General features: G+C 55.1%; 1 protein-coding gene across 1 annotated transcript in view; it reads left to right on the top strand.

Annotated features, from left to right (window-relative positions):
• Window positions 1-24578: 24578 nt before the first annotated feature.
• The window catches only part of ZBTB7A (zinc finger and BTB domain containing 7A), a 5603-nt gene continuing 3242 nt past the window's right edge, over window positions 24579-26939 (top strand). Inside the window, exon 1 of the mRNA XM_084251246.1 lies at window positions 24579-25858. Within this exon, the coding sequence (XP_084107372.1) occupies window positions 24594-25858 (1265 nt within the window). The 5' untranslated portion in view covers window positions 24579-24593. The remainder of the gene's footprint in view (window positions 25859-26939) is intronic.

Genomic DNA, 26939 nt, shown 5'->3' with positions numbered 1-26939 from the left:
TGCCATCTACCTCCTGCCTCTGTGGCTGTGACTCCCGGGCCCTCCTGTGAGTGGATCACACAGCATTTGTGACTGGCTTATTTCACTGAGCATCCTGGTCCATCAAGGTCCATCCATATTATAGCCCGTGTCAGGATTTCCTTCCTTTTTTGAGACTGAATAATACTGCACCGTCTGGATGGGCCACGTTGTGTGTATTCACCCATCTGTCGATGGACCAACACCCACATCATTCAACCTTTTGGCTTCTATGATAATGCTGTTTATGAACAGGGGTGTGTAGAAGCTAATACAGTTTTAGTAGCTGAATTTTGCTCTGAATGCTCTGATTTAGACCACAGTAACCCGTCAGTACTTTGGAACTGAACCAGAGGGGCACAGTGAAAGGGCTCACCACTAGGCTTCCAGAAGGTTCTCTTGATATTGTACTGATGTGCCCCCTTAGGATTTGAGTATACCATGAGCTGACTGACCCAGTGCAATGTGCCAGACAGTGGGTGGGGACTCACATAGGTCAATACCAGGTCTGGCCTGCCTCCCTCAGGAGGCCCTAAGAAAGAATTCCATCCTCTACAGACCAGCCACATAAAGGATGCCTGTGCGCCAGACCCAGATATCTGTCTCTTTCTTTTGCCTCCCTTTACCATCCTGGTCTCATCCCTGAAATTCTTTGGTAAAGTCACCATCTCCAGTGAGCTGAGAATTAGACCTCTAATAATGTGGCCTGAAACCACACTGGCTATTTCAGAAGTTAGATTGTGCTATTAATTACCTGGTTTGTTCATTCAAACCTGTGGTGGAGGGCCTCCCTAGTGGTGCAAGGGGTTAAGACGAAACCTATGAGGTAGTCCACAGCTGCTGCAGCACAAGTTCAATTCCTGGCTGGGAAGCAACCCACATGGTTCAGCAGACCTCTCCTGACTCACCCACTGCTCCCCTCAGCAGTGTATTTCAGTCTGCCTGTTCTGTTCCCCATTCTGTCTCTGGTGAATCCTCTCACCCTCCACTCTGGCCTGTACCCCAGCTCTTGTATGCATAAATAAATAAATCTTAAAAAAAAAAAAAAACCTGTGGTGGAAATCCCATCCTAATCCCTGGAACATGTGAATATGCTCTATGACTTGGTAAAAGGGAATTCTGCAGATGGGGTTAAGGAAGGGATGGGAGATTATCCTGGATTATCAGGCGGGTCCAATGTCATCGTAAGGGTCCTTATAAGACAGAGGCACATCAGGGTTATGGAGCACTTCTGGCAGTGAGGATGGAGGCAGGGCCCCAAGCCCAGGATATGGCTCCACTAGAAGCTGGAAAAGGCAGGAAATGGGTTCTTTCTGGAGCCTCCAGAGGAAGCAGCCCTGCCCACTCTGATTTTAGCCCGGTGAGACCCACTTTGGACTTCTAACTTCCAGACATATGGAAATGAGTTTGTGTTGTTTTACGTCACAAAGCTTATGGGAATTTGTTATAGTGGCTCTAGGACACTTATACAAGCCTCCATAGGACCTGATCATTGCCTTTTTTCCCCCTTCCAATTTAGAAAAGCAATATATGTTCATTGAAGACATTTAAAAATATTCAGGGAAGCAGAAAATCACTAGTACCACACACCTAGAGAGAGAGCTTTGTTGAGACCTTAGAGTGTGTGCACCTGGAGAAGATCATGTGTGTGTGTGTGTGTGTATATATATATATATATTTTTTTAAAGATGTATTTAACAATGCATACAAGAGCTGAGGTGTAGGCCAGAGATGCAGGGTGGTGAGAGGATCCACCAGAGGCAGAGCGGGGAACAGAACAGGCAGACTGACTCAAATACACTGCTGAGGGGAGCAGCCAGTGAGTCAGGAGAGGTCTGCTGCACCATATGGGTAGCTCCCTGGCCAGGGATCTAACTCAACCTGCAGTAGCTGGTGACAGCTTCATAGCTGCGTCTTAACCCCTTGCACCGCCAGGGAGGCCCAACCCTATGCATATTTTTAATAAGAGTGGGGACTTTTTCAATGTACTGGTTGTAGCCCACTTTTCCTATCACTATAGCTTGATCATATTCCCATTTCGAGATACATTCGTCTCCAAGATCATTTTTAGCAGCTGAATAGTGTTCTGTGAGACAGGACTCAGAACCAGTCCACGCCCAATAGACAAGATGATTGCTTCCAGCACAGGTGCTAATCAGACCAGATTTCATTCCGCCTAGCTGATGCTCCGCTTTTTATCAAGTGGCTGAATATTTTGAATATTCAGCACCCCTGCATATTTAATTTACCCCAACTCCTATTACAGGACACTGTATTGCTTAACCACAGAAACACATATTGGAGTGCATCATTGGGTGATTGTGTTATGGTGCACAGGTCATAGAGCATAGTGACAAACCCAGGTGGTCTGGTCACATGCACCTGGCTGCACAGCAGAGTCTGCTGGGCCCCCATGTTATACACCATCCTTGACCACCATGTCGTTGATTGAGGTCTGACTGTATTTTGCTTATATAAATAACACTAGTGGAATATCCTAGCACCTAACTACACTTTGAAATCCTTCCTTGATTATTTTCTTTGGATCAGTTGCAAGATATGCATTCTTTTTTTTTTTTTCTTTTAAGATTTATTTATTTATTTATATAAGCACTGGGTACAGTCAGAAGTGCAGGAGGGTGAGAGAATTCACCAGAGCCAGAGCGGGGAACAGAACACGCAAACTGACGAAGTACAGTGCTGAGGGGAGCAGCGGGAGGCAGGAGAGGTCTGCGCACCATGTGGGACCCTCACCCGGTGGCCGGGGATCGAACCAGCGCTGCAGAGGCTGCGGGCAGCTTCGCAACCCAGTGCTCAACTGCTGCACCACCGGGGAGACCCAAGATTTGCATTCTCGATCAAAGGCTATGCAAAGGCCTTTTTGTTCAATTGGCTTTTTTCCTGGTGTTTTTATTTCTTTTTTCTTTAATTAAAGAATAGCTATATACAGTAAAATGCATAGATATTAAGTAAACAGTTTGTTGATAATTAGAACAAAGGTACAGACTTTGGAGTGTCAATTGTTATGTTTGTTGTCAAATTTTCTTTATTTTGGAAAAATTTTAGAGGTGCAGAAAAGTTGCAAAGATTCTAGAGACTTCATATACATCCTTCACCCACTTCCCCTCACACTAACATGTTCATCAGCCATCATGGTATATTTGTCACAACTAAGAAACAGCAGCTATAAAATGCCATTAACAAAGCTCAAAAAACAAACAAAAAACCCTCCGCATTATATTCAAATTTCATCCATTTTTCTACTAATGACCTTTTTTAGGGTCCCATCCAGGATCATCTTGCAGTTAATCTATTGTCTTTCCCCCACTTTTTTTTTTAAAGATTTATTTTATTTTTATTTATTTATACAAGCACTGGGTACAGTCAGAAGCGTGGGAGGGTGAGAGAATTCACCAGAGCCAGAGCGGGGAGCAGAGCAGGCAGAAGGACCGAAGTACACTGCTGAGGGGAGCAGCGGGTGGCAGGAGAGGTCTGCGCTCCATGTGGGACCCTCCTCCGGTGGCCGGGGAGCAGCCGGGGATTGAACCGGCGCTGCAGAGGCTGCGGGCAGCTTCGCAACCCAGCGCTCAACCGCTGCGCCACCGGGAGGCCCTTTTCCCCCACTTTTGAAGAAAATACGTAGATTAGGATCTCCACGCAGTGACATTTACCACCGGGGGCCAGAGAGCTCTCTGAGTGAGCAGTTTGTGGCATCAAGCATATGGCCATCGCTGAGTACCTCCTCACTCCCCCAGCTCTGGAACTTTCTCATCTTCCCACTGGAACTCTGTCCCCTTTTAGATGGTTGGCTCTTGAGGGTGGGTACAGAACTTTACGGCTTTCCAGGGAAAGTTATTATTTCTTTATTTGTTTTATTCCACCTTGAATCCAAACATATCTCTGCTCTCCCAGATGCACCTCCTGCAGAGCTGATAAGCTAGCTTCAAGCATCTGAGCATCTTTATTCAAGTCACTTGTTAAGAAAAAAAGAAAAGATAGGGTCTCCCTGGTGGCACAGGGGTTGAGGCACAAACCTGTGAGGCCGTCCTCAGCCACTGCAGCATGAGTTTGATCCCAGCCAGGGAGCTGCCACATGGTGCAGTAGACCTCACCTGGCTCACCCACTGCTCCCCTCAGCAGTGTGTTTCAGTCAATCTGCCTGTTCTGCTTCCCACTCCGTCTCTGGTGAATCCTCTCACCCCACCCCCACCCCAACTCTGGCTTGTACTCCAGCTCTTGCATGCATAAATAAATCAATCTTAAAAATTAAAAAAAATTTAAAAACTGTATTTATAAAAATAATTCCCTCAAGTCCTATACCTATTGTTGCAGATGGCAGGATTTCATCTTTTTTATTTATCTATTTTTTACAGCTAAGTAATATTCTATTGTGTGTATATATACCATATCTAATTCCGTATCTTGGCCATTGTGAGCAAAGCTACAGTAAACGTTGGGTGCCATGCTCTCTTGGGGGAGTCATGTAGTCTCAGGGCTAGGGGAGACCCTACCCTAGCTCTCAACTCACCCCTTCCCTGACACTCCCCATTCATCTGTCCACTCACCTACATATGTTTGCCTGGTGAAGAGGAACACCAGACCTCCCACTTACAACCCACCTTAGCTGTCCTCCTAAACCCATCCATCAGGGCCCCCCAGACCCCCAGAGAACTAGCAAGACTCTGAGCTCTTTGCATTCTGTCCCCCACCCATCTGACTTTTCAGTCTTCTCCCGAGCAGACTCTGTCTTCCTCCCCACGGTCATCCCTATCTGTAATGGCCTGGCAGCCAGGCCAATGTTCCAAGCGAGCACTTGACTGTACTCCTGGCCCTTCCAGCCCTTTCTCTGCAGCCATCAGACTGATTTTTTAAAAAAAGCAAAAAACACAAAATTGGTCATAGGTCTTGTCCCCTTAAACCTACACTAATATCTTTGCTCGCCTTTGCCCTGGATGTTTTAATTCCTCCCCTCCCCCCAAATTATGAGAAAAAAAAGAGAATTTAATTTTATTCCTTCATGACCACCCTTACACCTTAACGGGATGTACCATCCATGGCACTCCACGATGTTCCAGGTTTTGGAATGAGATGGAGCACAGCCGCCCTCATTCTGTTCCACGTGGATTATTTTTTAACATTTGTTTGTTGTGATAAAATATGGATGACATAAAATTACTATCTTCATCATCTTTAAATGTATCATTAAGCACATTTACATTATTGTACACATCCCCACCCTCTATCTCCAGAACTTTCTTCTCGTCCCAAACTGGAACCTGTTAAGCACTAACCCTCCCCTCCCCTCCCCCCGCCCCGACACCCACCACCTACCTCCTGACCCGTGGATGTGGCTCCTCTAGGGCCCTCCTGTGAGTGGGTCACACAGGATTTGTCCTTTTGTGTCTAGCTTATTTCACTGAGCATCAAGCCCTCCAGGTTCATCCATGCTATGGCCTGTGTCAGACTGTCCCTCCTTTTGAAGGCTGAGTACTATTCCAGTGTCTAGATGGACCACATTTTATTCATTCACCTGCTAACACACATTTGGGTTGTTTTCACCTTTAGGCTATTGTGAATGACATTGCCATGAACATTGGTGTTGATTTGTTTTTTTGTTAATTGAGGCATCATTCATGGACCAGAAAATTCACTCTTTAAAAGTGTGTAATTCCTTGTTTTTTGGTATATTCATAGAGTTGTGCAGCCATCACCACTATCAATTTTTGAACATTTTCACCACCCCTGAAAGATACCTAATCCCCACTAGCTGTCACTCCCCAACCCCAAGCACCATGGACCCACTTTTTGTCTCTGTCAATGTGTCTGTTCTGGACATTTCACATCAATAGGCTCACACACTGTGGTCTTTTATGTCTGGCTTCTCTGCCCGAGCATCATGTGCTCAAGGTCCATTTACACTGTGTGTGAGAGTTTCATTCCTTTTCTGAATCCATGACACTTTAAATAAAAGTCCAAAGCACCTTCCTGGTATGTGGGTGCCCATTCACTGCCCTCTCCCCCATGCCCTGCAGCAGCCACTGGCCCTCCTGGCTAATTCATCACGAAGCTCAGTACCACTGGGTCTTTCCTCTCCTGTTCCTTACAACTGGGGCCCCATCCCAAGATCCTCATTCAGATCTTTGCTGAAATAACACATCATTGGAAGAGTTCTGCCCATGCCCAGACCATTCAAAACAAGAAGTAGACCAAACTAGATGTCAGATTCATTGCAGTGCCTGTGCCTTTGCTGTCTTTGAGCTATTCTTCAACTGTGTTTTTTTTTTTAAGATTTATTTATTTATGCAGACAAGAACTGGGGTACAGGCCAGAGGTGCAGGGGGTGAGAGGAATCCTCAGAGACAGAGTGGGGAACAGAACAGGCAGACTGACTGAAACACACTGCTGAGGGGAGCAGTGGGTGAGTCAGGAGAGGTCTGCTGCGCCATGTGGGTAGCTCCCTGGCAGGGGATCAAACTCGTGCTACAGTGGCTACAGATAGCTTCATAGGTTGCGTATTTTTATTTTGTTTTTAAGATTTATTTATTTATGCATACAAGAGCTGGGTACAGGCCAGAGATGAGGGAGGGTGAGAGAATTCACCAGAGACAGAGTTGGGAACAGAACAGGTAGATTGATTGAAATCCACTGCTGAGGGGAGCAGCGGGCGAGACAGGAGAGGTCTGCTGAGCCATGTAGGTTGCTATCTGGCCGGCTGGGGATTGAACTTGTGCTGCAGAGGCTGCGGATAGCTTCATAGGTTGTGTCTTAACCCCTTGTGCCACCAGCAAGGTCCCTTCATAGATTGCATCTTAACCCCTTGCGCCACCAGGGAGATCCTCAACTGTGTATGTTGTGGAAAACTGACAGTAATGGCAATGATTCTTGCCCATAGTGAAATGTACAGAGTGTGCTTCTGTTTGTAAATTCATCATTTGTTGTTTGCCTAAATACGCATATTCTTCGAATTTTCCTTTGAACCTGATGTAACTACTTACTGGTTTCCTTATTAATTAATGAGTGAGATAAAATCTTTGGACACAAGCTAATTTTTAAAACTATCTCCCCAAAGCCCTCTCTATTCAATTCCTCTGGTTAACTGTCTTCCTTTTTCTCCAGGTGATTGTTTGGAGTTATTTACTCAGTTGTGTATTTGCTTAATGCCTTTATCCTAAGCTGGAGATCAGAGGCCTGGTCTAGGGGAGGTGCCTGGGACTGGCTATGTTGTCTTCCAGGCAGACCCACTGCTAAAGAGAATGTTCTAGAATCATCATGGGGTTCTTATCAAGTTCCGTGATCCCTGATTTCCAGAATATGCCTGTGTGCCTCCCTTTTCTAAAACTAGAACACGTACCCCTGCTCTTTTACCCAGCAACTCCTCTAGGGTTATATACATATACATACATGTGTACGTATATGTATCGTTTTTTTCTGTTCCTTTAGGATTATGAATGAGGATTTCAAAGGTTGTGCTTGTGTAAACTTTGAACACCTCAAGATGGGGCTCCCCTCAGCCTGTAGCCCGGAATTCACTCAGAGCAGCCGGGGAAGTCCCCTTTTAATGCACCTCTTGGTTACAGTCAAGAGAATGGTCGATACCAATTGGAAAAAACAAAGATACTTGCTCCCAGTGCCTAAGGACACTTCACCCTTGCTTGGTGACTACTTTGTAAGTATGTGAACAAGATGTGGTAGGCCAAGTAAGGGAGGGTAACCCTGACTGCAGGATTAGAACCTAAAAGATTGGTTTTAAGAAATGTCAACTTTTGGGGCCTCCCTGGTGGTGCAAGGGGTTAAGCACAGCACTATGAAGCTATCTGCAGCTTCTGCAGCATGAGTTTGATCCCTGGCCAGGGAGCTACTCACATGGCGTAGCGGTCCTCTCCTGTCTCCCCTGCTGCTCCCCTCAGCAGTTTCTTCGGTCAATCAGCTTGTTCTGTTCCCCACTCTGTCTCTGCTGATTCCTCTCACCCCCTGCACCTCTGGCCTGAACCCCAGTTCTTTTATGTATAAATAAATAAATTTTAAAAAATTTAAAAAAGAAATGTCAACATCTGGGGACCCAGGGCAGGGCTGAAAACCACAAAAGGAGACAAGAGGAGTTGGCCCAACCAACTACTGGAGTCTGTCCCCACTGAGGAGCCATTGGTGGGGAGCTGGGTTCCCAAAAGAAGAATTATTATTTATTAAAGATTTATTTATTTATGCATACAAGAACTGGGGTACAGGCTAGAGGTGCAAGGGGTGAGGGGATTCACCAGAGACAGAGTGGGGAACAGAACAGGCAGATTGACTGAAGTACACTGCTGAGGGGAGCAGCAGGGGAGACAGGAGAGGTCCGCTGCACCATGTGGGTAGCTCCCTGGCCAGGGATCGAACTTGCGCTGCAGTGGCTGCAGACAGCTTCATAGTGCTGAGACTTAACACCTTGCACACCAGGGAGGCCCCCAACAACAGAATTATAAGACTCAGAAGAAGTGTCATGTGACAGCCACCAGAATGGATGGGACAACCAGTGTGGATGAGGAGACACGGCACCCAGAGACCACGCTGGCCTGGACAAAACAGGACGGTCTCCTGTTCCACAGGAAGCTCCAAAATCAAGGAGTCCGGAGAACCGCCCCACACACCTGCCCTACAAGAGGCTCCTGAATGGCTCTGCCTGGCTACCTGCCTCTCAGTTGCTTCTGGGGATTTGAACAGCCTGGTTTGCTGCAGCCCAGGAGCCTAGGTTCCCACCCAGGAAAAGAACAAGCTTCCATGAAAAAGACAAGGCCCCTGGGCCGGCTATAGATCCCCACTTGCAGCAAGGGAGAAGTGGGGGTGACCATTGGAGCAGGGAAAGAGGCCAGACATCTGGGTGGTGGGATACACAGGTGGATTACTGATGGGAGGGCCACACCTTAGGGGAACAGCAACTATAGAAAGATGACCTACAATGTAAGAAAATGAATAAATAAATAAATAATTAATTAAAAAAAAGAGGGCCTCCCTGGTGGCACAAGGGTTAAAGTAAGTGCTATCAAGATATTAGCAGCCACTGAGGCATGAGTTCGATCCCTGGCCAGGGAGCTGAGCCACATGGTGCAGCAGACCTCTACTGTCTCCCTGCTGCTCCCCTCAGCAGTGTATTTCAGCAAATCTGCCTGTTCTGCTCCCCACTCTGTCTCTGGATAATCTCTCTCTCTCTCTCTCTCTCTCTCTCTCTCTCTCACACACACACACACACACACACACACACACACACACCTGCATCTCTGCCCTGTACTCCAGTTCTTGTATGCATAAACAAAAATAAATCTTTTTTAAAAAAGCACATACACACTCATTCAAAAAAAAAAAAGAGTGAATTTCACGCCTGGCAGCATTAGGGGTTCAGAAATCCCCTCCCTCGGCTGTGAAAGAGATGGGGCAGGCACGGAGAATGGCAGAGCCCCTTGGAAACTCAGTTTAAGGGGCCCAGATGTGGAGAAATTATGGGCCCCTCCATCTCACAGTTCACTTGGTCCTGAGATTCTGCCCACAGAAGAGGAGGGAATTTGGGGAATCTTAGCTTGTCTCATCCAAAGAGCTCCCATGGTAGCCATTAATACCCCTCTTAAAAACCTTGAAAGATGCCTCCCCATCATCTGGGCTCTGATGGCAGGAACTGTGGCTGAGTGTGTGCATGCGTGGCTGCATGATTGTGTGTGTTTAATACACCAAACTCAGGAGGCCTGATCCTTGTCCAGCCTTGACAGTCAGCATCTGTCTGACCTTCGTTAGTAACTGAGACACACTCTCTTAAAGTAAGGCAGGCATTTATTTTAAGATTAAACAAGACAATGAAGAGATAAGAATTTGTAAACTGCAAAATGTTCATCTAAAAACAATGATATATGTATAATTTTTATTGAGATATAATTCTCAATGCTACATGCTTCATACTACATGCTACATGCTTCACCCTTTTAAGGTATAGAATTCACTGGTTTCTAGTGTAATCACAGAATTCTTTAACCATCACTGCTATCTAATTCTAGAACAGTCCTTCACCTCCAAAGAAGTTCTGTCGTCATTAGCAGTCATCCTAGCTCCCACTTCCGCCCCCTGGCCCCACAAATCTACTCTCCATCTCTGGGGATATGCCTGTTCTGGACGTTTCTCACCAGTGGAATCACACACTGTGTGGCCTTGTGTGTCTGATTTCTCCCTCTGAAAATCATGTTTTCAAGGTCCATCCACACTATCAGCTGTCAGTGCTTCATACAATATTCCATTATAAGGCTATACTACATATGTTTATTCATTATCAGTTGATGAACAATGTTTTGTTTCTTTATGAATAATGTTGTTACGGATATTCATGTGCAAGTTTTGTGTACATGTTTTTATTTCTCTTGGGCAGACACCAAGGAGTAGAATTGCTGGGTCAGATGAAAACTCCATGTTTAATTTTTGGAGGAACTGCCAGGCTTTTTCATAGCAGTTACCCTATTTTCACCCCCTCCCCCAGTCATGCATGAGGGTTCCAGTTTCTTGCCATCCTTGCCAACACTTACTATTATCTGCCTTTTTAAAAATCTTAGCTGTCCTAGTGGAGGTCTAGCAGTGTCTTATAGTGGCTTCGATTTGCATTTCTCTGATGGCTGAGGATATTGGGCAACTTTTCATAAGATTTATTGGTCATTTGTATATCTTTTTTGGAGAACATCTATTCAAACATTTACCCATTTAAAAAATCTCTCCTCTAGATCTATCATTTGCAATTATTTTCTTCTGTTTGGTGAGTTTTCCTTTCACTTTCTTGATGGTGTCTTGGAAACACACAAGTTAAGAAACATTACTTTAGGGCCTCCCCGGTGGCGCAGCTGGTTGAGCAGCATAGCACTGTGAAGCTGGCCGCAACCTCTGCAGCGCATTCCCGGCTGGCCAGGGAGAAACCCACGTGGCGCGACAGACCTTTCCTGCCTTGCCTGCTGCTCCTCTACCTGTTCTGCTCCCTGCTGTCTCTAGTGAGTTCTCTCACCCTCCAGCGCCTCTGACCTGTACCCCAGTTCTTGTACAAATAAAAATAAATCTGTTTTTTTTTTTAAAAAGAAGCATTACTTTAAATATCTATTTTTTAATTTTTATTATGAGTAATACAATTCATGATACAACATTCAAAATACCAAATTCAATGAACAGAAGGTCTCTTGCCCTGAATCCAGCCTCCTATTTCCCCACCGCAGAAGTCGCCCCGATTGATGGTGACAATATTTATCTGTTTAAAATCTTACATAACTTTGCAACCTTGCCAATATAACTTTAATTCAAATCCCACCACTTGCTTTCTGTCTTTGGAAAGTTACTTACTGGGTCTCTGTATCTTTACCATGTACTTTGAGGGTTGACAACCCCACTTCCCACCCCTACCCCCCCACCCCAAAGGCTAAAATAATATGCAAAGGTAGAACTCAGCAAATGAGAACTGGTGTCATTACTTACCCTGGAGCAAACGTGTTTTGAGGTAAGTGCCAAGTATTTATCAGCTTTTATATTGTTTTATTGCTAAGATGGAACTTTTTTTTTTTTTAAGATTTGTTTGTTTATGCATACAAGAGCTGGGGTACAGGTCGGGGCGGGGGGGGGGGGGTGAGAGGAATCACCAGAGACAGAGTGGGGAACAGAACAGGCAGATCCACTGAAGTACACTGCTGAGGGGATAGCGGGCAAGTCAGGAGAGGTCTGCTGTGCCATGTGGGCTGCTCCCTGCGCCATGTGGGCTGCTCCCTGCGCCATGTGGGCTGCTGCCTGGCAGGCCAGGGGATCGAACTCAGTGCTGCAGAGGCTGTGGATTGCTTCACAGTACGGTACTTAACCCCTTGCGCCACCAGGGAGGCCCCGGAACTGGTCTTGAAACATTCTGAGAAACCTTTAACTAAGTCTCTTACCGGGTCTGCCAATGAGGTGAAAGGTGTCTTGAGCATGTGAATTTTTTTTTCACCTTTGGAAATGTGGGTTTTACCTCTGCCCTGGCCTGGGTAGAGGGTGGGGGAGCATGGCCCAAACAACATCACATCCGTCAGGTGTGCTGGACTTCCCTCCTGCAGGCAATGTGATGTGTAAATATTTCATGTATTTTCCTGTTTTTCTCCCACAACTCTAGGCAGTCTCTGCCATTATTCTCTTCAAGGTCCAAGGGACTCTGGAGATCAGAGAGGTTAAGGAATCTATCCAAGTTCACACAGTAACTCAATCTTTTAGACTCTATTGGGTTGCTTTTTTTTTAAGATTTATTTATGCATACAAGAACTGGGGTGCAGGCCAGAGGTGTGGGGGGCAAGAGGATTCACCAGAGACAGAGAAGGGAGCAGAACAGGTAGATTTGCTGAAATACACTGCCGAGGGGAGCGGCGGGCAAGTCAGGAGAGGTCTGCTGCGCCATGTGGGTATCTTATCTCCATGGCCAGGGATCGAACTGGTGCTGCAATGGCTGCAGACAGCTTCATAGACAGCATTTTAACCCCTTGAGCCCTTGAGCCACCAGGGAGGCCCTCCATTAGGTTTTTAAAACCTAATCTACGTGGGCATTTTTTTGGTGGGGGAGGGGAGAAGGTAGGGACTGAGGAGTGAGGGTCAGAACAAATCTTTGCTTATCTCATTCTGTTTTCATTCCAGGAACAGGAGTGGGCATGGAGGCAGGGGTATGCCATCCTGGCTTTCTCAGGATGGACCCACCACCAGTCCTTCTGGCAGGATCCGGATGCCATATCCTTGCTGATTGTCCCTCTCTGGGCCTCGGTTTCCCCAAATGCAAGATGGAAATCATATAATCCCTGCTTTTTCTAAGGGTGTGGTAAGGGTTATGCCAATCTCTCAAGAGTCCCTTGCTCTTTCTGAGCTAGGTTATCAACTGTGGGGAAATGGTGTGGGATATCTGAGGCTGAGTGGAGATGGTGATGGTCTGGGTGGGGCGGGGAGGGGAATTAAATCACCCCTGCTCTGGTTAAGTGGGCAGAATTTGGTGGGGGGGGGTGAGGATGGGGGCAGGGAGTTAAGACCATTTAGGATAAGGCCCGAACTTCAGTTATCTGCAGGAATCCAAGCACAATCGGGAAGCTGCAAATGGTGTTTCTATTTGGTCCTCCAGTGCCAAGGGTGATGGCTGGGTGGTTTAAGGAAGGAAGCAGGGTTCTGTCCCAGGCAGGGTCGTTAGAGCAAAGTCCCAGGTTCCACCCTCACCCTGGACCCACTGGCCCCTCCCTCCCGTCCTTCCCACTTACTGGGGGAGCTGGTTTCAGGCTGCAAGTCCTGGGGCTATCACTTCCCTTCTGGGGGTTGACTGGGTTTCCCCTTGAAGTCAAATTATTATTACAAAAGCCGATTCAACTCGTTTGGGAGTTGAAAGGCGCTTTTAATATGTTGTGTGAAAAAAAAATATGTTGTGTGAAGAGGCAATAAAGAAGTAAGGGGGAAAGCTTTGAAGTCTCAGAACAGACTGGGTCCCTTCACCGAGGCAGTGGAAGTTTCCTGTCTGTAAGGCGGTGGTGGTAATAATGACAATAACGATAAATAATAATAACTGTAATGGGATTAGATGCTAGAATGGAGGTAAACAGGACCAGGACAGAGCCAGTCCCTGGAAAAGCACTCAGGACACGGGAGGGAAAGCAGGTGCCCGTCCACCCCGTCCAAGGAAACGAGGAAGGGGAAACTGAGGCTGGGGCGCACCCCTCGCGGGCACCCGCCGGCCCTCCCCGGGCGCCTACTGTGTGCAGCGGCCGCGCGCCGGGCCGGGCCGGGCCGGGCTGTTCTCACCGCTGGTCCCACCCCCGGCCCCGGCCCCGGCCCTCTCCCACGGCCGGGAGGAAGTGGGAGAAACGGACAGGGGAAAAAGTTGGGCTGAGCCGAGCCCTCCCCGCTGCCCACCTCCGCCCTCGGAGTCCCGCAGCCCCCGGCCGGCGGCCCGCGCCGCCCGGGCATCCGGGGTCGGTCCCCGGCCCGCCCAGCACCCCGCGCCCGGGTGGGGGAGCGCGGAGAGCCGGGAAAACAACCGCCCAGCGCGCTCCTCGCCAACCCCTTCCCCCGCGACGCCCCTGGCGCGGCGGGCGGAGGCGACTCCTTTATATAATCGCGGGCGGGCAGGTTGGCGGCTCCTCGAGGGACCCCGGAGCCCGCGGGCCCGACCCGAGCCGCCCCCCGAAAACCCGCCCCCGCGGCCCCGCGCGGCCGGGCACCCGGAGGCCCGCCGGGCGGCCCGCGCCCGCCCCGGCCCCCGCCCGCCCCCCGCCGCCGGGCAGCTGCGACCCACGCCCGCGCCGGTCCTCGCGGCGCGCACGGCCCTCCCCGCCCCCGCTGCCATCCTGCCACGCCCCGGGCGGCGGGGGCAAAGCCCGGGCCCCCCCGCGCCCGCCCCTGCGCAGAGGCTGGGGGCCTGTTTATCTGGAGGCCCCCACCCCCTCTCCACCCCGGGGGGCCCGCTCCCCCCGCGCCCCGGGGAGCGCTGGGGCCAGATAAGCTGGCAAGCTGGCACGGCGCCGCGCGGCGGGGCGGAGAGGTCAGAGGCGGGGGGGCGCGCCGGGGGCGGGCTGGACCCCCCCCTAACTTGACAAAACCTAATAACAGCCCGGTCTCCCCGGCGCAGCGGGCGAAGCCCCACGGGAGGGCAGAGACGTGGCAAGAGGGGACCTGCCGAGCCTGTTCTGGCCTCCGAGGCCCGTGGGGGGGGCGGGCCGGGCGTGGGGGGGCCGGCGGCTGCGGCACCTTTAAGACAAGGGAGGACCCCTCTTGCCCTCGGAGAAACCAGGAAGGGAGTCGCGAGCATCATACGGGGCTTTGGCTGTACTGTACAGTTACTGTAGGGCAGTGACGCCGCGCCGCGGAGCGAGGAGCGGAGCGGGGAGCCGAGCGCGAGCGAGCGCCGCGGACCCCGGAGGCGAGCGGCCGAGCAGCCCCGTCCCGACCCCGGGCCCCGGCCCCGCGCGCCCCGGCCCGGCCCGGCCCCGCGAGGTGAGTCGGCGGCCGGCGCGGCCCCCAGCCCCGGGTGCAGGGCGGGGACCGGCCAGGGGCGCAGCGCCCACCCGTGCCCTCCCGGGGAGACCCGGGGAGCCGGGGACGTTCCGCAAGTTTCGGAGGTGGGGGTGGCTGGCAGCTGCCCGGAGGCTGGAGGCACCCTGGATCCCGAGCGCAGGGAGGGGGCGCCGCCCGGGAAGGGGGATTGGGGGCGAAGTGCATGGGCTTGTGCGCCAGCTCCCCCCGCCCCCCACACCCGGTGCATGGCTTTTTGGGGCTCCCAGGCGCGCGGGGAGCGGGGGAGGGGAAGCGGGGCTGCATTGAGGGTGGGGGGGGAGCCGGCGTGGGGAGATAGGGGGGCGCGTCGCGTGCTAAGTTTGCAGCTGGGTACTGGGGGCGCTCTCGCCCCCGGGGGCCTATTCGGTGCTGCGTGCATACGTTGGAGTTGGCCGGGATTGAGATCCGTGGGGGATGGGGGGGGAGGGGGCTGAAAAAACAGGGAGGGGGGCTTTGCAAGGGAGGGGGAAGGGGTGGGGTGTCCGAGTGGGCGGGCGCGACCGCGAGGGCCTCTGGGCGTCGTAGTTCCCCCGCCGCTGGCGGCCGGCAGGTGGCTGGATGTGTGGACTACAATTCCCAGGGTGCCCCGCGGCGGCGGCCCGCCGCGGCCCGCGGGTAGGGGCGGTGCGGAGGAGGGGCGGTGAGCGGCGGGCCGGAGAGCCAGTAGATGTGGGCCGATCGCGCGGCGCGGCGCGGGGGCGGGCCCAGCCGGTCCGGAGGCGGGGCCTGCAGCCCGGCTCCCCTCGCCGGGGGCTGGTGGCGGTCCCCGGCTTCCGGCTGCGCGGCCCGCAGGCCGGCCCCCTCCCCGCCCCGGGGCCCCTCCCCGCCTGGTTGTGTAACCGTCCCCAGCCCCCCTCCCCTTGGCCCCCCGTCCCGGGGGGGTGTCACCCACCCGGCCCTTCCCGGGGAGGGCGGCGGCCAGGGCGGCCGCGCGGCGCAGGCGAGCCCGGGGATGCGCGGCCTAGTGCAGGCCGGGCCCGGGCGTGGGGGAGGCGGGCGGGCGGACCCAGATCCGGGGTAATTTGCATCGCCCTCCCCCCAGTCCGGGTGGGGATTGGCCGCCGGCGGCGGGGGGTGGCGCGGGGCCAGGCTCACTGCCGCCTCCCGGCCCCTCGGAGGGAGCCAGCCCAGCCGCAGCCTTCGCCGCCGCCGCCGCCGCCACCGGGGCCGGGCCCCTCGCCGTCGCCCCGGGAAGGAGGTAGGAGCCCCCCGCGCGCGGCGCGGCCCGGGGCCGGGGCGGGGACCGCGCTCTGCGGCCGGGGCGGGGGAGGGGGCCGCTTCCTGCCCCCGCCCGGGCCTGACTCAGCCCTGGGTGGGGGGACCGGCCTGTCCCTCGCCGGCCCCGCGCGGCCGCCCGGCCCCGGGCCCCAGGGGGAAGTGGGGGAGCACTTTTCTGTCCCGCTCGCGCCCCCAGAGCGCGTGACCCCGTCTCCTCTGGCCCGGACCCCCCTCCTTCCCCTTGACGCCACCACCACGTGCGAACCCTGAGCCCGGGCGGTGGAGGGCCGAGCTGGTGGGAATCCGGTCCCCTCCCTTGCTCTTCCTCCGGGGAACCGGCCCCTTCCCCCAGCCCCGGGCCCGGAGGCGGGCAGGGGCTAAGCGGAGCTCTCGGGCCGCTGCATCCCCGGACCCAGGCTTTTTGCGTGTTCTGGGAGGCGCTGCCCGCGCTCCCTGGCGGGCGAGTCCGTGGACCGCAGCGGGAGACTGCTGTCCAAGCAGGCCCGGGCACCCAGTCGGCGCCCACTAAATGTTTGGGGAATGCAGCCAGCAGTTGGCAGAGTGGCAGGGGGAGGCAGGCACTCCTCTCTCCCCAGAACTGGCAGCGGAAGTGAGAGAGGTGTTGGTGCCCCTTCCCCGGGCGTGCCCACCTGGCTCACCCATGGGTGGCGGGTTTGGTTTGCTCCTCCCTCTCTGCCAGCTGCCACTGGAGCAGGGCCTGCGGGAGAGGGCTCAGGGATTCCATGTCAGCCCCCCCAACAGGGCTAAGACACAACCATGAGTGTACCGCTCGGGACTGCGGGCCTCCCCGGCACCAGATGATTACTTCCTATTGGCAAAACTGGTCTTGGGAGAGGCTCCAGGGAGTCCAGTTTGGGGCCAAGGCTGGGCCAGACTGCTACCCAGGCCTTGAGGGCTCCAGGCAGGGGACAGTTTCCCCCTGGGGTCACCCCCAGTGGGGCGCCTAGAGCACGCCCAGCCTGGCATTTATCTGCTGGGCTCGGGGCTCTGTTTACCACCAGCCATTGCTGTGGAGACGGGAGCCCGGGGTGGGGGGAGGGGGCAGGAGCCCACGGCAAGCCCTGGGATCCGCATGCCTAATGAAGGAAAGAAGAGCCACCAGGACACTGAAATTTTAATTCATGGGTCACTTTGGGGGGGTGTTTATTATTCAGTCCTGATTGGCTGTGGGGTGGACAGTTAGCACCCTGGCCTGGGCCAGGAGCCACGCACCTCTCAGCAGAGGCTCTGGGAGAGACAGCAGTGGCTGCAGGGAGCCTGAGTGCCCTTTCTCCTGTGCAGAAGACTGGGGCTGAGCACAGCTCATTCTTTACCTAGTTGGGAAGGTTCTTGGGGCAGTAGCTGGTTCTGGTGTTTGCTTTCTTTCTTTCCTTGTACTTGGGGTCCGCTGACCCATAGCAGATTCAAACTGGTAGCAGGTCCCACTGCCATATGAGGAAACCGAGGCCCCCAGGAAAGCCAAACACAAGAGTGACCCTCAGAGCAAGTTCTGTGTTGGGCAGGGGAGACTGAGGCCCAGGGACAAGCAGAGAGCAGCCTAAGGTCACCCCGCTGGAGCTCAGCCTGACCCCTGTGGTCCTGTCTCCCCCCTTGGTTGTGTCCAAAGTCCTCCCTGTGGTCTCAGCTGAGAGACACCTGCCCACTTGTCTTCCAGAGGGCCCAGAGTTTGATGCAGGCACCTGTCAGCCAAATGGAGGCTCCCTAGGGATTATCAAACTCTGTGCAAAGAGGACAGCAAGACTCAGAGAGGGCTGACCAGGTAACCAAGGTCACACAGCGTGAGCCCCACCTGCCTCCCAGCCTTCAGTGACCCTGACTGGCAGGCACGTCCATGTTGTTAACGCCGTCTCTGAGCCATACTTCTGTACCTTCGCCCCCAGAGACAGGCAGGGCTCTGGGTTTTATGACCCATTATACCTGAGGAGACTGAGGTAAACCTCACAAAAACCAAGACTCAGGTCCAGTCCTTCTAAAGCAGAGCCAGACCCAGGGGGTGGTACACTGGGTTTTTCAGTGCCTGCCTGCCCACTTAACTCTGACCTTGGACAAGCCCCTTGGTCTCCAAGAGCCTGAGCGACCTTCCCACACCTGTAAAATGGGGTTATAGGGTCCACTCAAGGGTGCCTGCAGATCTGTCTACTTGTGTTCTCCTTCAGTCCCTTGAGGAGGAAGTACCGGCATGGGCTCAGGGCACACGGCAGGTATTCTGTGCGTTGGTCTGAGACACTCAGCACCTCCTACCTGTCACCTTGTGCTCCAGGCATCTGCCTGATAGAACATAAAATGCCCTGCAGCAGCTCTGGGCAGCAGAGACCAGAGGAACAGGCTTGGGTGGAGGCTAGTGTGGTTCAGTCCCAACCAGGCCTGCACTTCCACCTGAGGCCCACCTAGGAAGGTCACATCCCTTCTGCCAACCTCCATTTTCCATCAGTGCAATAGGGAGATAACCTTCAGGCCCCATAGTGTCTTCCTGAAGGTTTGCTTAGTGGTCCCCCAGGAAAGCTTGTTGAGTGACTATGCAGTGTCAGGGCCTAAGGGAGCCGTTCTGCATCTCTGTCTTGATGACCCAAGGGGTCGAGGCCCTTGCTTTGAGTTCATAGATGTCAGCTGGACTTGAGCCCTGTGCCGGGCTCCCTGTGTTACCCCTGGCAAACCCTTCCCCTTTCTGGGCCACTAATAAGCCATCTTCAACCCTCAGGCCCCTTGGGTGGGAGATTTAGTTCCTGGCTCCTATATAGGGGAAGTTTGTGGGGCCAGGGAGGGAGGAGTCCTGGGAGGACTAGTTAGGCAGGACCAAGCCAGATAACCTACGTTCAAACCCAGCTCTGCTGTGTGACCCTGGGCAGGTTGCTTCCCTACTCTGAGCCTCAGTTTTCTGCCTGTAAAGTGAGGGAATGATTACAAACCTTCCCGCCCAGAGCTGTTGGGATTGATGGGTGACATGTTTCTCTTGAGATGATCTCGACCAGGTCCTATAAGCCCCGCTGAGGAGCAGCCTTTGCCCTTGGGCCCCTGGTCCCTAGTTCAGAGCCCCAAAGCTCGGAAAGTATCCTGTTGCGAATCTGGCACTGGTGCGGAGCATGGCCAAAGAACCAGCCCCTCCATCTGTCCCCCCAGCAGGTTGTGGATGGCCACTCTGTGGAAGCGTCCCCACCCACGCCTTTCTGGTTTGACTGGAAAACAAGGCCGGGTCCCACCTCCCATCAAGATGTGTTTAATGGGAGAGAACTGGCTGGGTTTGTGGGCACAGGTCACTGGAGCCCCAGTGGGCTGAGTGCTTCTTTGTCTGGGCCTTCCAGGCTGAGCCCTCCACCTGCTCGGGCTAGGGGCGGAGGTACTGCAGGTGCCTCCAGGTGACAAACAGACCTCAGGGGAGGGAGGGGACCTGCTGGAGTTGAGAGGAGCAGCCTCCTAAAGGTCACCCAGGGCTCTCCTGGGACTCTGGGATATGCAGGTGTCGCCTAAGCTAAGGTTGGGGTAACAGTGATGGATTCTTTAAAGACTAGCTTTGCTTACCTCTGGTGATGGGAAGCTCATTCCTCTAGCTCCACCGTAAATGTCTCCACAGAGCTTCCTCTTGGAACTTGGTGTTGGTCTGAACTTCCTGACTCATAACAGCATTTGGAGTGTGGGAAAAGGGTGGGCCTCAACCCCACCCATGAGTTTGGGGTCAGAAGGGATCCCCATGACCTCATCCTCCTTCCACCCCTCACATACTTCCCACTGGACCTTTGGCCTTTCTGCCTCTGGCCCTTTAAGGCCCTGGCAGGAAGCCCCTCCGCATTTAGGGCAATAAATGGACATGTAAAATGGCCGAGGACCCGTTCCGTCCATGTCTGGACCTACACCCAGAGGGAGCCCTTGCAGGGGACTGACAAACCCACTCTGGGCTGTTGCTGTTACCCCCACCCCCACCCAATTCGGACTCTGCATCCTGTTCCATTAAACCCCAGGCCAGAGACTGGGCCAGGCGGGGATTGGCACCAGGTCAGGGCGGGGTAACCCAGCAGGACCAACCTTGCAACACAGGCTGGGAGGGGGCGGGGGCAGCTGGGTGCGGGCCTAACAGCCACACCTGGGCACCAAACTTGCTGTGTGACCTTGGGCCGACCGCCCACCCTCTCTGGGCTTGTTTTTTTCCCTTCCAGATGACGGCTCTGCTCTCTTGTCTTCCCTCTGGGGTCCTACCGCCCACTTCCTTGGCACATATGAGGTGGGAAGGAGGTCGAGTTCCTGGAATAGCATTTGTTGGTGAAGTGTCCAGCTCCTCCATCCACGAGAGAAGTGAACAGTGGTTGGGCCTTTGGGTTCTGGTGCTGGCACACAGAAGGGCCTCGGGCAAAGTTTGCTGAATAGATAAGTGTGGGCCTCTTGGCCTAGGGCAGCCCCAGCCCCTTGGCTACCATCCTGAGCCCCCAAGGAAACGGAGGCTTGGAGGCTCTTGCCCAAGGTCATGCAGCAAGCAAAGGGGAGAGCCAGTTCAAGCTGGACCGCCCCGCATGGCACATAGTAGGTGGCAGGAGCCCGTCCTCTGGTTTCCTTTTATCCTCTTTTTGCTTTGTGAGCTATGTATGTGGAGGGGTCTTAACCCCTCATTAAGTTGCCCCCCCCCACTTCTCCAGGAAGGCACCAGGTGGCAATTACCTGCCTACCCCCAGTGGCTACCCTTTCTTCTCCCTGAGGAGTGTGGGTGGGAGGAGGCCCAGCCCCAACGCTCACCTTGCATCTGACCTTGGGGAGGCTTCTGGAAATGTAGCCTTTTCCTTCCTATCCCTTTCTCCTAGCACCCACCTCCAGGCTTTTGTCTCTGCTGTTCCTCATGCCCAGGGCTTCCCAGAATCCCAAGGTTTGTCCTGCATGACACCTGCTGCTTCTGGGGCCAGGTCAGGGCAGTCCTGACCTCACCAGCAAGTGTCCTTGGCAGTTGAGTGGTGGCAGCTCAGGTAGAGGGGTCTGCGTCTCTGCTTGGTCCGCCGCCTAGCCTGAGTCTGAGCACCTCTCTGAGCCTCTTTTCATATGAAAATGAAGGCACCCTGTTAGTTCCCAGAAGTCCCGGACCACAGAGGAGACAGACCCTCAGGAGAGCCAAAAGTAGACCTGAGTTCTGCTGTCTCAGAAAGCAGCTGCAGCGAGTGATCCTAGGTTAGATCAGAGGTGGGCCTGGCCCTCCCTGGTATTGGGTGTGCCAGCCAGCTCTGGGTGGGGCCGGGTGTGGGCTTTCTCCAGCACAAAACTCTTTGGTCTTTGGCTCAACGGGTAGCTCATTTTGCTTTGTCCCTACTGTGTGCAGCTCTGCAGAGAAAATTGGGTGTGGGGAGCCTGGCCGTGGCCCTGAGGGAGGAGGGCACCCACTTCCAGCCCAGGAGGAGCCTGCCGAGGCCTGCCCCTCGGCCGCAGTGTCAGCATCCAACAGCCCCGGAAATCCCACGGAGGAGAACAGAGCGGGGGCAGGGCTGTGATGAAAGACGGCCCCTTGGGTGTGGGCCTGAGCCCAGGAGACCCTGGCTGTTCAGGGTGGGGCTTCTGGAAGAGAGACGTTTCTTTGGATAGGCATTACCCAGGAAACCACCACCTCAGGGGGCATTGAGTAGGTTCAGGTGCAGGTCGGGCCTCTTAAGGCAAAAGGAGCCACCAGCTCTCTGGGCTAGAAGATGCTGTGGTGCACAGTGGGTGCTTTTATTTTTTTAAAGATTTATTTATGCATACAAGAGCTGGGGTGTAGGCCAGTGGTACGGGAGCAAGAGGATTCACCAGAGACAGAGTGGGGAGCAGAACAGGCAGATCCACTGAAATACGCTGCTGAGGGGAGCAGGGGAGAGACAGGAGAGGTCTGCTGTGCCACATGGGTCACTTCCCTGGCGGGGGATTGAACTCATGCCGCAGTGGCTGGCAATAGCTTGATAACATTGTATCTTTAACCCTGTGGCCCCCACAGTGGGTGCATTTTACTACCTGCCCCTCACAGGGTCTCCTGCCTCAGGGGGGGCCCCGAGAGGTTGGGGTGGGGGCACAGTGGATGGGTGTGGCAGGCAGGTGGCATGTGTTCCTGGATAAAGGGTGTGGGTCATGTGTCTACAGAGCCAGTTTCCAGGGCAAGGAAGAGGGGAGGGGCAGCCTGTGGGTCAACCTTGCTGGATGCTCTTGGCCAGAATTCTAGTTGTCTCTGGGCCTTGATTTTCTCATCTGCGAAATGGGAAGTCATGCTACTGTCCTTGGCTGGCACTTCCCCAGGCCTGGCCTTTTCAGGAAGGGTCTCAGAATTATCTGGGGAAATACAGGCCTTGGGTAGGAGAGGAGAGAGACATGGACTATCAGACCCATCTAGTCCTGTGCAGCAGGCCCAGCTCACCTAGCATGGAGACCCAGGCCCAGAACTTAGTGCAGCGTAATGGGTTAGGTTTGAGGTCCAAGTTTGCTTCTTCCTTCCCCTGGTGACTTCTGGCAGGCTGGAGTCTGGGCATCTTCATCTTTTAAGTAGGACTCCAGCAGCCAGCGGAGGGGTAATAAGCTGGATCATCTCAGGTTCTGACCTGGAGGCCCCCAGAGACATTTCCAGGTTTGAGAGAACCTGGAGATGGCTATCTTGGGGCACTGGTCGCCTGGGTCAGAGGTCTCTGCTGTGCCTGGGGCAAGAAGGGGACTGAGACCAGTCTGATCGAGAGCCCCATCTGCCCCTGAGGCCCAGGGCCAGACAGCAGATGGTGGCAGGGGGTGGCAGTCACCATAGAGGCCTCCTTCGAGGCTTCCAGTAGCTAGGCCTCAGATGGAGTCGTCTCCCCTCCCAGCAGCCACATCTGAGCCAAACCCCCCCCCCCCACCATAGAGGGCTTGTGGTGGGGGTGGGGGGGTGTTAGCAGCTGGTGTGGTTGGCGGGAAGGAGGGCAGGCCGCAGAGAGAGGCGTCCTGGGAAGTGTAGTGCAGCCTGAGTGGCACACAAAGGCTTCTGTGTCCGCCCTGAAGCGTGGACCCTGCACCCTGGGCTTAGGATAGTCCTTTCCTGGCTTTGGGTCTATGCCCAGCTTCCTTGAGGGGCTGGCCACTTGTGTCCAACTCAAGGCATAGCAGGAGGGGTCCTGCCGGAGAGAGCTAGGCTGGGCTACGGTGATGCTGGAGGTCTCGGGGTCCTTGGAAGGCCCAGATTGGGGCCTATCCCTGGAGACAGCCAGCTGGCCGCCCCGACCTAGAAGAACGTGGGCTGTGTTGGGTGGCTTGGGGCCCACGGGCTCCCCTGAGAGGGTAGAGGTGTGGGGACAGGAGCCAGGGTTGCACAAGTGCCAAAGTGGGTGGATGAGTCACAGCCCAGAAGGCGGAAGAAAGGATGTGGGGCGAGAGGGGTAGAACAGACAGCTGGATTCCCCCCAGCCCAGCATTTCTAAAGACCTCTGCCCATTTAACAGATGGGGAGACTGAGCCCTCCAAGTGACAGGGCCTTGTCCTGGGCAGACCAGCATGGCCAGAGAGACTAGAGAGTTGGGGAGGGGCTTCCTGGAGGGTCCGTGTGTAAGCACCATGTGGACAGGAGGCTTCGAACCCCTGTTCCTCCTTGGGGGATCAGCCTGGGCAGGCAGGAAGGTCGTTCCCCCATTACTCACTGCCTGGGTCCTGGGGTCTTTCCGGGGCAAGAAAGAATTTGTTTTACCGGAGGTACTGGTGTCATCCCACCAGGGCACACCACAGCCCCAGTGGCCCCGGCCATGTCCCCAGGTCTTGGCTGAGCCCCCTCCTGCTGAATCTGAGTCTCCCAAGAGACCCTGACCCCACCAGGAGGCAGGAGTGAGGGACAGGCCTAGGTACCAGGTGGGGATGGATATGGCTCTTGGGTCAGATGCCCTGGGTTTGAGTCGTGCATATACAGCCCACCTCCCTGAGCCGATGCTCCCGCCTCTCCAGAAGAGACAGTGCTGTGGGGGCTCGGGTATGCCGGTGCACGGAGGGGAGGGCAGAATCCTGCCTTCAGACCCATGAGAAAACAAGTTTTGTTTTCTGGGTATTTATTGAGCACCTTCTTTGGAATCCCAGGCTACCTCAAGTAGCTCCTTGGATGGGCACCCTTGCGGGCCCTCTAGTGGCAGAGAGGGTGCTGGTGTGGCGTCTCCAGCACCCAGCGTGGGTTTTGCCGGCTAATATTGGGATAAGGTAGCATCAGACTCTGTGCTCAGTTGGGGAAACAGGCTCGAGGAGGAGTGGCGGGGAGTGGACCGCCTTGGGGCACAGCCGGGGAAACGGGCTGGGGTGCTACTTCCCAGAGATCCTCTCAGCTCACCACCGCCCCTTCCTCCCCGGCGCCGCAGGTCTCAGCGCGGAAGATGGCCGGCGGCGTGGACGGCCCCATTGGGATCCCGTTCCCCGACCACAGCAGTGACATCCTGAGTGGGCTCAATGAGCAGCGGACGCAAGGCCTGCTGTGCGACGTGGTGATCCTGGTGGAGGGCCGTGAGTTCCCCACCCACCGATCCGTGCTGGCGGCCTGCAGCCAGTACTTCAAGAAGCTCTTCACGTCGGGCGCCGTGGTGGATCAGCAAAACGTGTATGAGATCGACTTCGTCAGTGCCGAGGCGCTCACGGCCCTCATGGACTTCGCCTACACCGCCACACTCACCGTCAGCACGGCCAATGTGAGCGACATCCTCAGCGCTGCCCGCCTGCTGGAGATCCCCGCCGTGAGCCACGTCTGTGCCGACCTCCTCGACAGGCAGATCCTGGCAGCCGACGCGGGCGCCGATGCCGGGCAGCTGGACCTTGTAGATCAAATTGATCAGCGTAACCTCCTTCGTGCCAAGGAGTACCTCGAGTTCTTCCAGAGCAACCCTATGAACAGCCTGCCCCCCACAGCCGCTGCCGCTGCCGCCACCTTCCCATGGTCGGCCTTCGGCACCTCAGAGGATGACCTGGACGCCACCAAGGAGGCCGTCGCTGCCGCCGTGGCTGCCGTGGCTGCCGGTGACTGCAACGGCTTGGACTTCTATGGGCCGGGCCCCCCAGCTGAGAGACCCCCGGCTGGGGACGGGGACGAGGGTGACAGCAACCCAGGTCTGTGGCCAGACCGGGATGAGGACACCCCTGCCGGGGGCCTCTTCCCACCGCCCGTGGCCCCGCCAAGTGCTACCACACAGAACGGCCACTTCGGCCGGGCCGGGGAGGAGGAGGCCGCCTCACTGTCGGAGGCGGCCCCGGAGCCCGGAGACTCCCCAGGCTTCCTGTCAGGCGCAGCCGAGGACGGGGATGGGGACGGGCCCGACGCGGACGGGCTGGCGGCGAGCACGCTGCTGCAGCAGATGATGTCCACGGTGGGCCGGGCGGGGGCGGCGGCAGGAGACAGCGACGAGGAGTCACGGGTGGATGACAAGGGCGTCGTGGACTACTACCTGAAGTACTTCAGCAGCGCCCACGACGGCGACGTCTACCCTGCCTGGTCACAGAAGGTCGAGAAGAAGATCCGGGCCAAGGCCTTCCAGAAGTGCCCGATCTGCGAGAAGGTCATCCAGGGCGCCGGCAAGCTGCCGCGGCACATCCGGACCCACACAGGCGAGAAGCCCTACGAGTGCAACATCTGCAAAGTCCGATTCACCAGGTGAGCCGGTGGCGCGTGGCGGGTCGGGGGGCCTTGGGTCCCTTGGCTGGAATGCACCCACATGCGCCTGCCCTCCCCTTGCACGCAGCCCGCCTCCATGTGTAAAACAAGGCTGCCTGCCCTGAAACAGCTCTTTCTCCACTTTGGGGCACCCTTGTGCAACCCGCTGAGAGCAGCCTTCCAGTGGGGACGGGACAGGCGTGCCTGAGAGCAGTGAGCCGCTGGCGGCGGGACGCTCGGAGCCCCTCTTCCCTCTGGTTTGGTTCTCAGGTGGGGGGAGGCGGGGGTTTGCCTCGTGAGAGGTAACAGCTCTGTGAGAAGCAGGGAGCTCTGGTGGTTGTCACTTTTAAGTCTCATGAGCCCGGGGAACTTGCGTCACCTAGCCTGAGTTTTTGGAGCACCAGCTGGGTGCCAGGCCCTGTTCTAGGCCCTGGAAATGCAGAAGTGAAGAAACAGGCCCAAATCCCCATGGTAGCGATGGAGCAAATGCAAAAAAAAAGTCATAGAATCGATCAAATTCGTTGGTGAAATGCGCCAGGGAGGAAAATTGAGCAGGGGGCTTAGGAGGGTGCTTGGAGTCTGTGGGTGCTATTTTAAACCAATAGGGAGGCCTCACCAAGATAGTGACATTTGAGCTGAGATCTGAGGAGGCAATGGAGGGAGCCTCCGTGAAGGGAGAAGAGTCGGTGCAGAGACCCTGAGGCCAGTTGGGCTTGGGGGATCCTGCAGTCAGTTGAGGAAAAGGGGGCGCACAGGAGACATGGTTTGACAGGTCCCTGGATAGGAGGCGTTTGAGGCCAGACTGAGGAAAATTTGTGGTTCGGTCTAAGGGTCCAAAGGTGGCTTGCTGGGCCTCTTGTGTCAGCTCAGTACTGGTGGGGGGCTGGCGTGCAGGGGCCTGGCCAGGCGAGTGACTCAGCATCACCCCCTGGCCCCCGCCAGCCCTGGGGTTCCCCCAGCCACACCCACCCAGGCTGAAGAAAGAAGCCATTGTCCCAGCTTCCTGGCCCCACCCTGTGGGTACAGGATCTAGGGGTTGACCTGGCCCAACCCCCCAGCCCCCTCCCCAGAAGACCAGAAA

The sequence above is a fragment of the Talpa europaea genome (assembly GCF_964194135.1).
Source record: "Talpa europaea genome assembly, chromosome: 12".
Classification (NCBI taxonomy): Eukaryota; Metazoa; Chordata; class Mammalia; order Eulipotyphla; family Talpidae; genus Talpa; species Talpa europaea.
The sequence above is the reverse complement of the archived record's forward strand: the minus strand, read 5'-3'. Positions and strand labels throughout refer to the sequence as shown.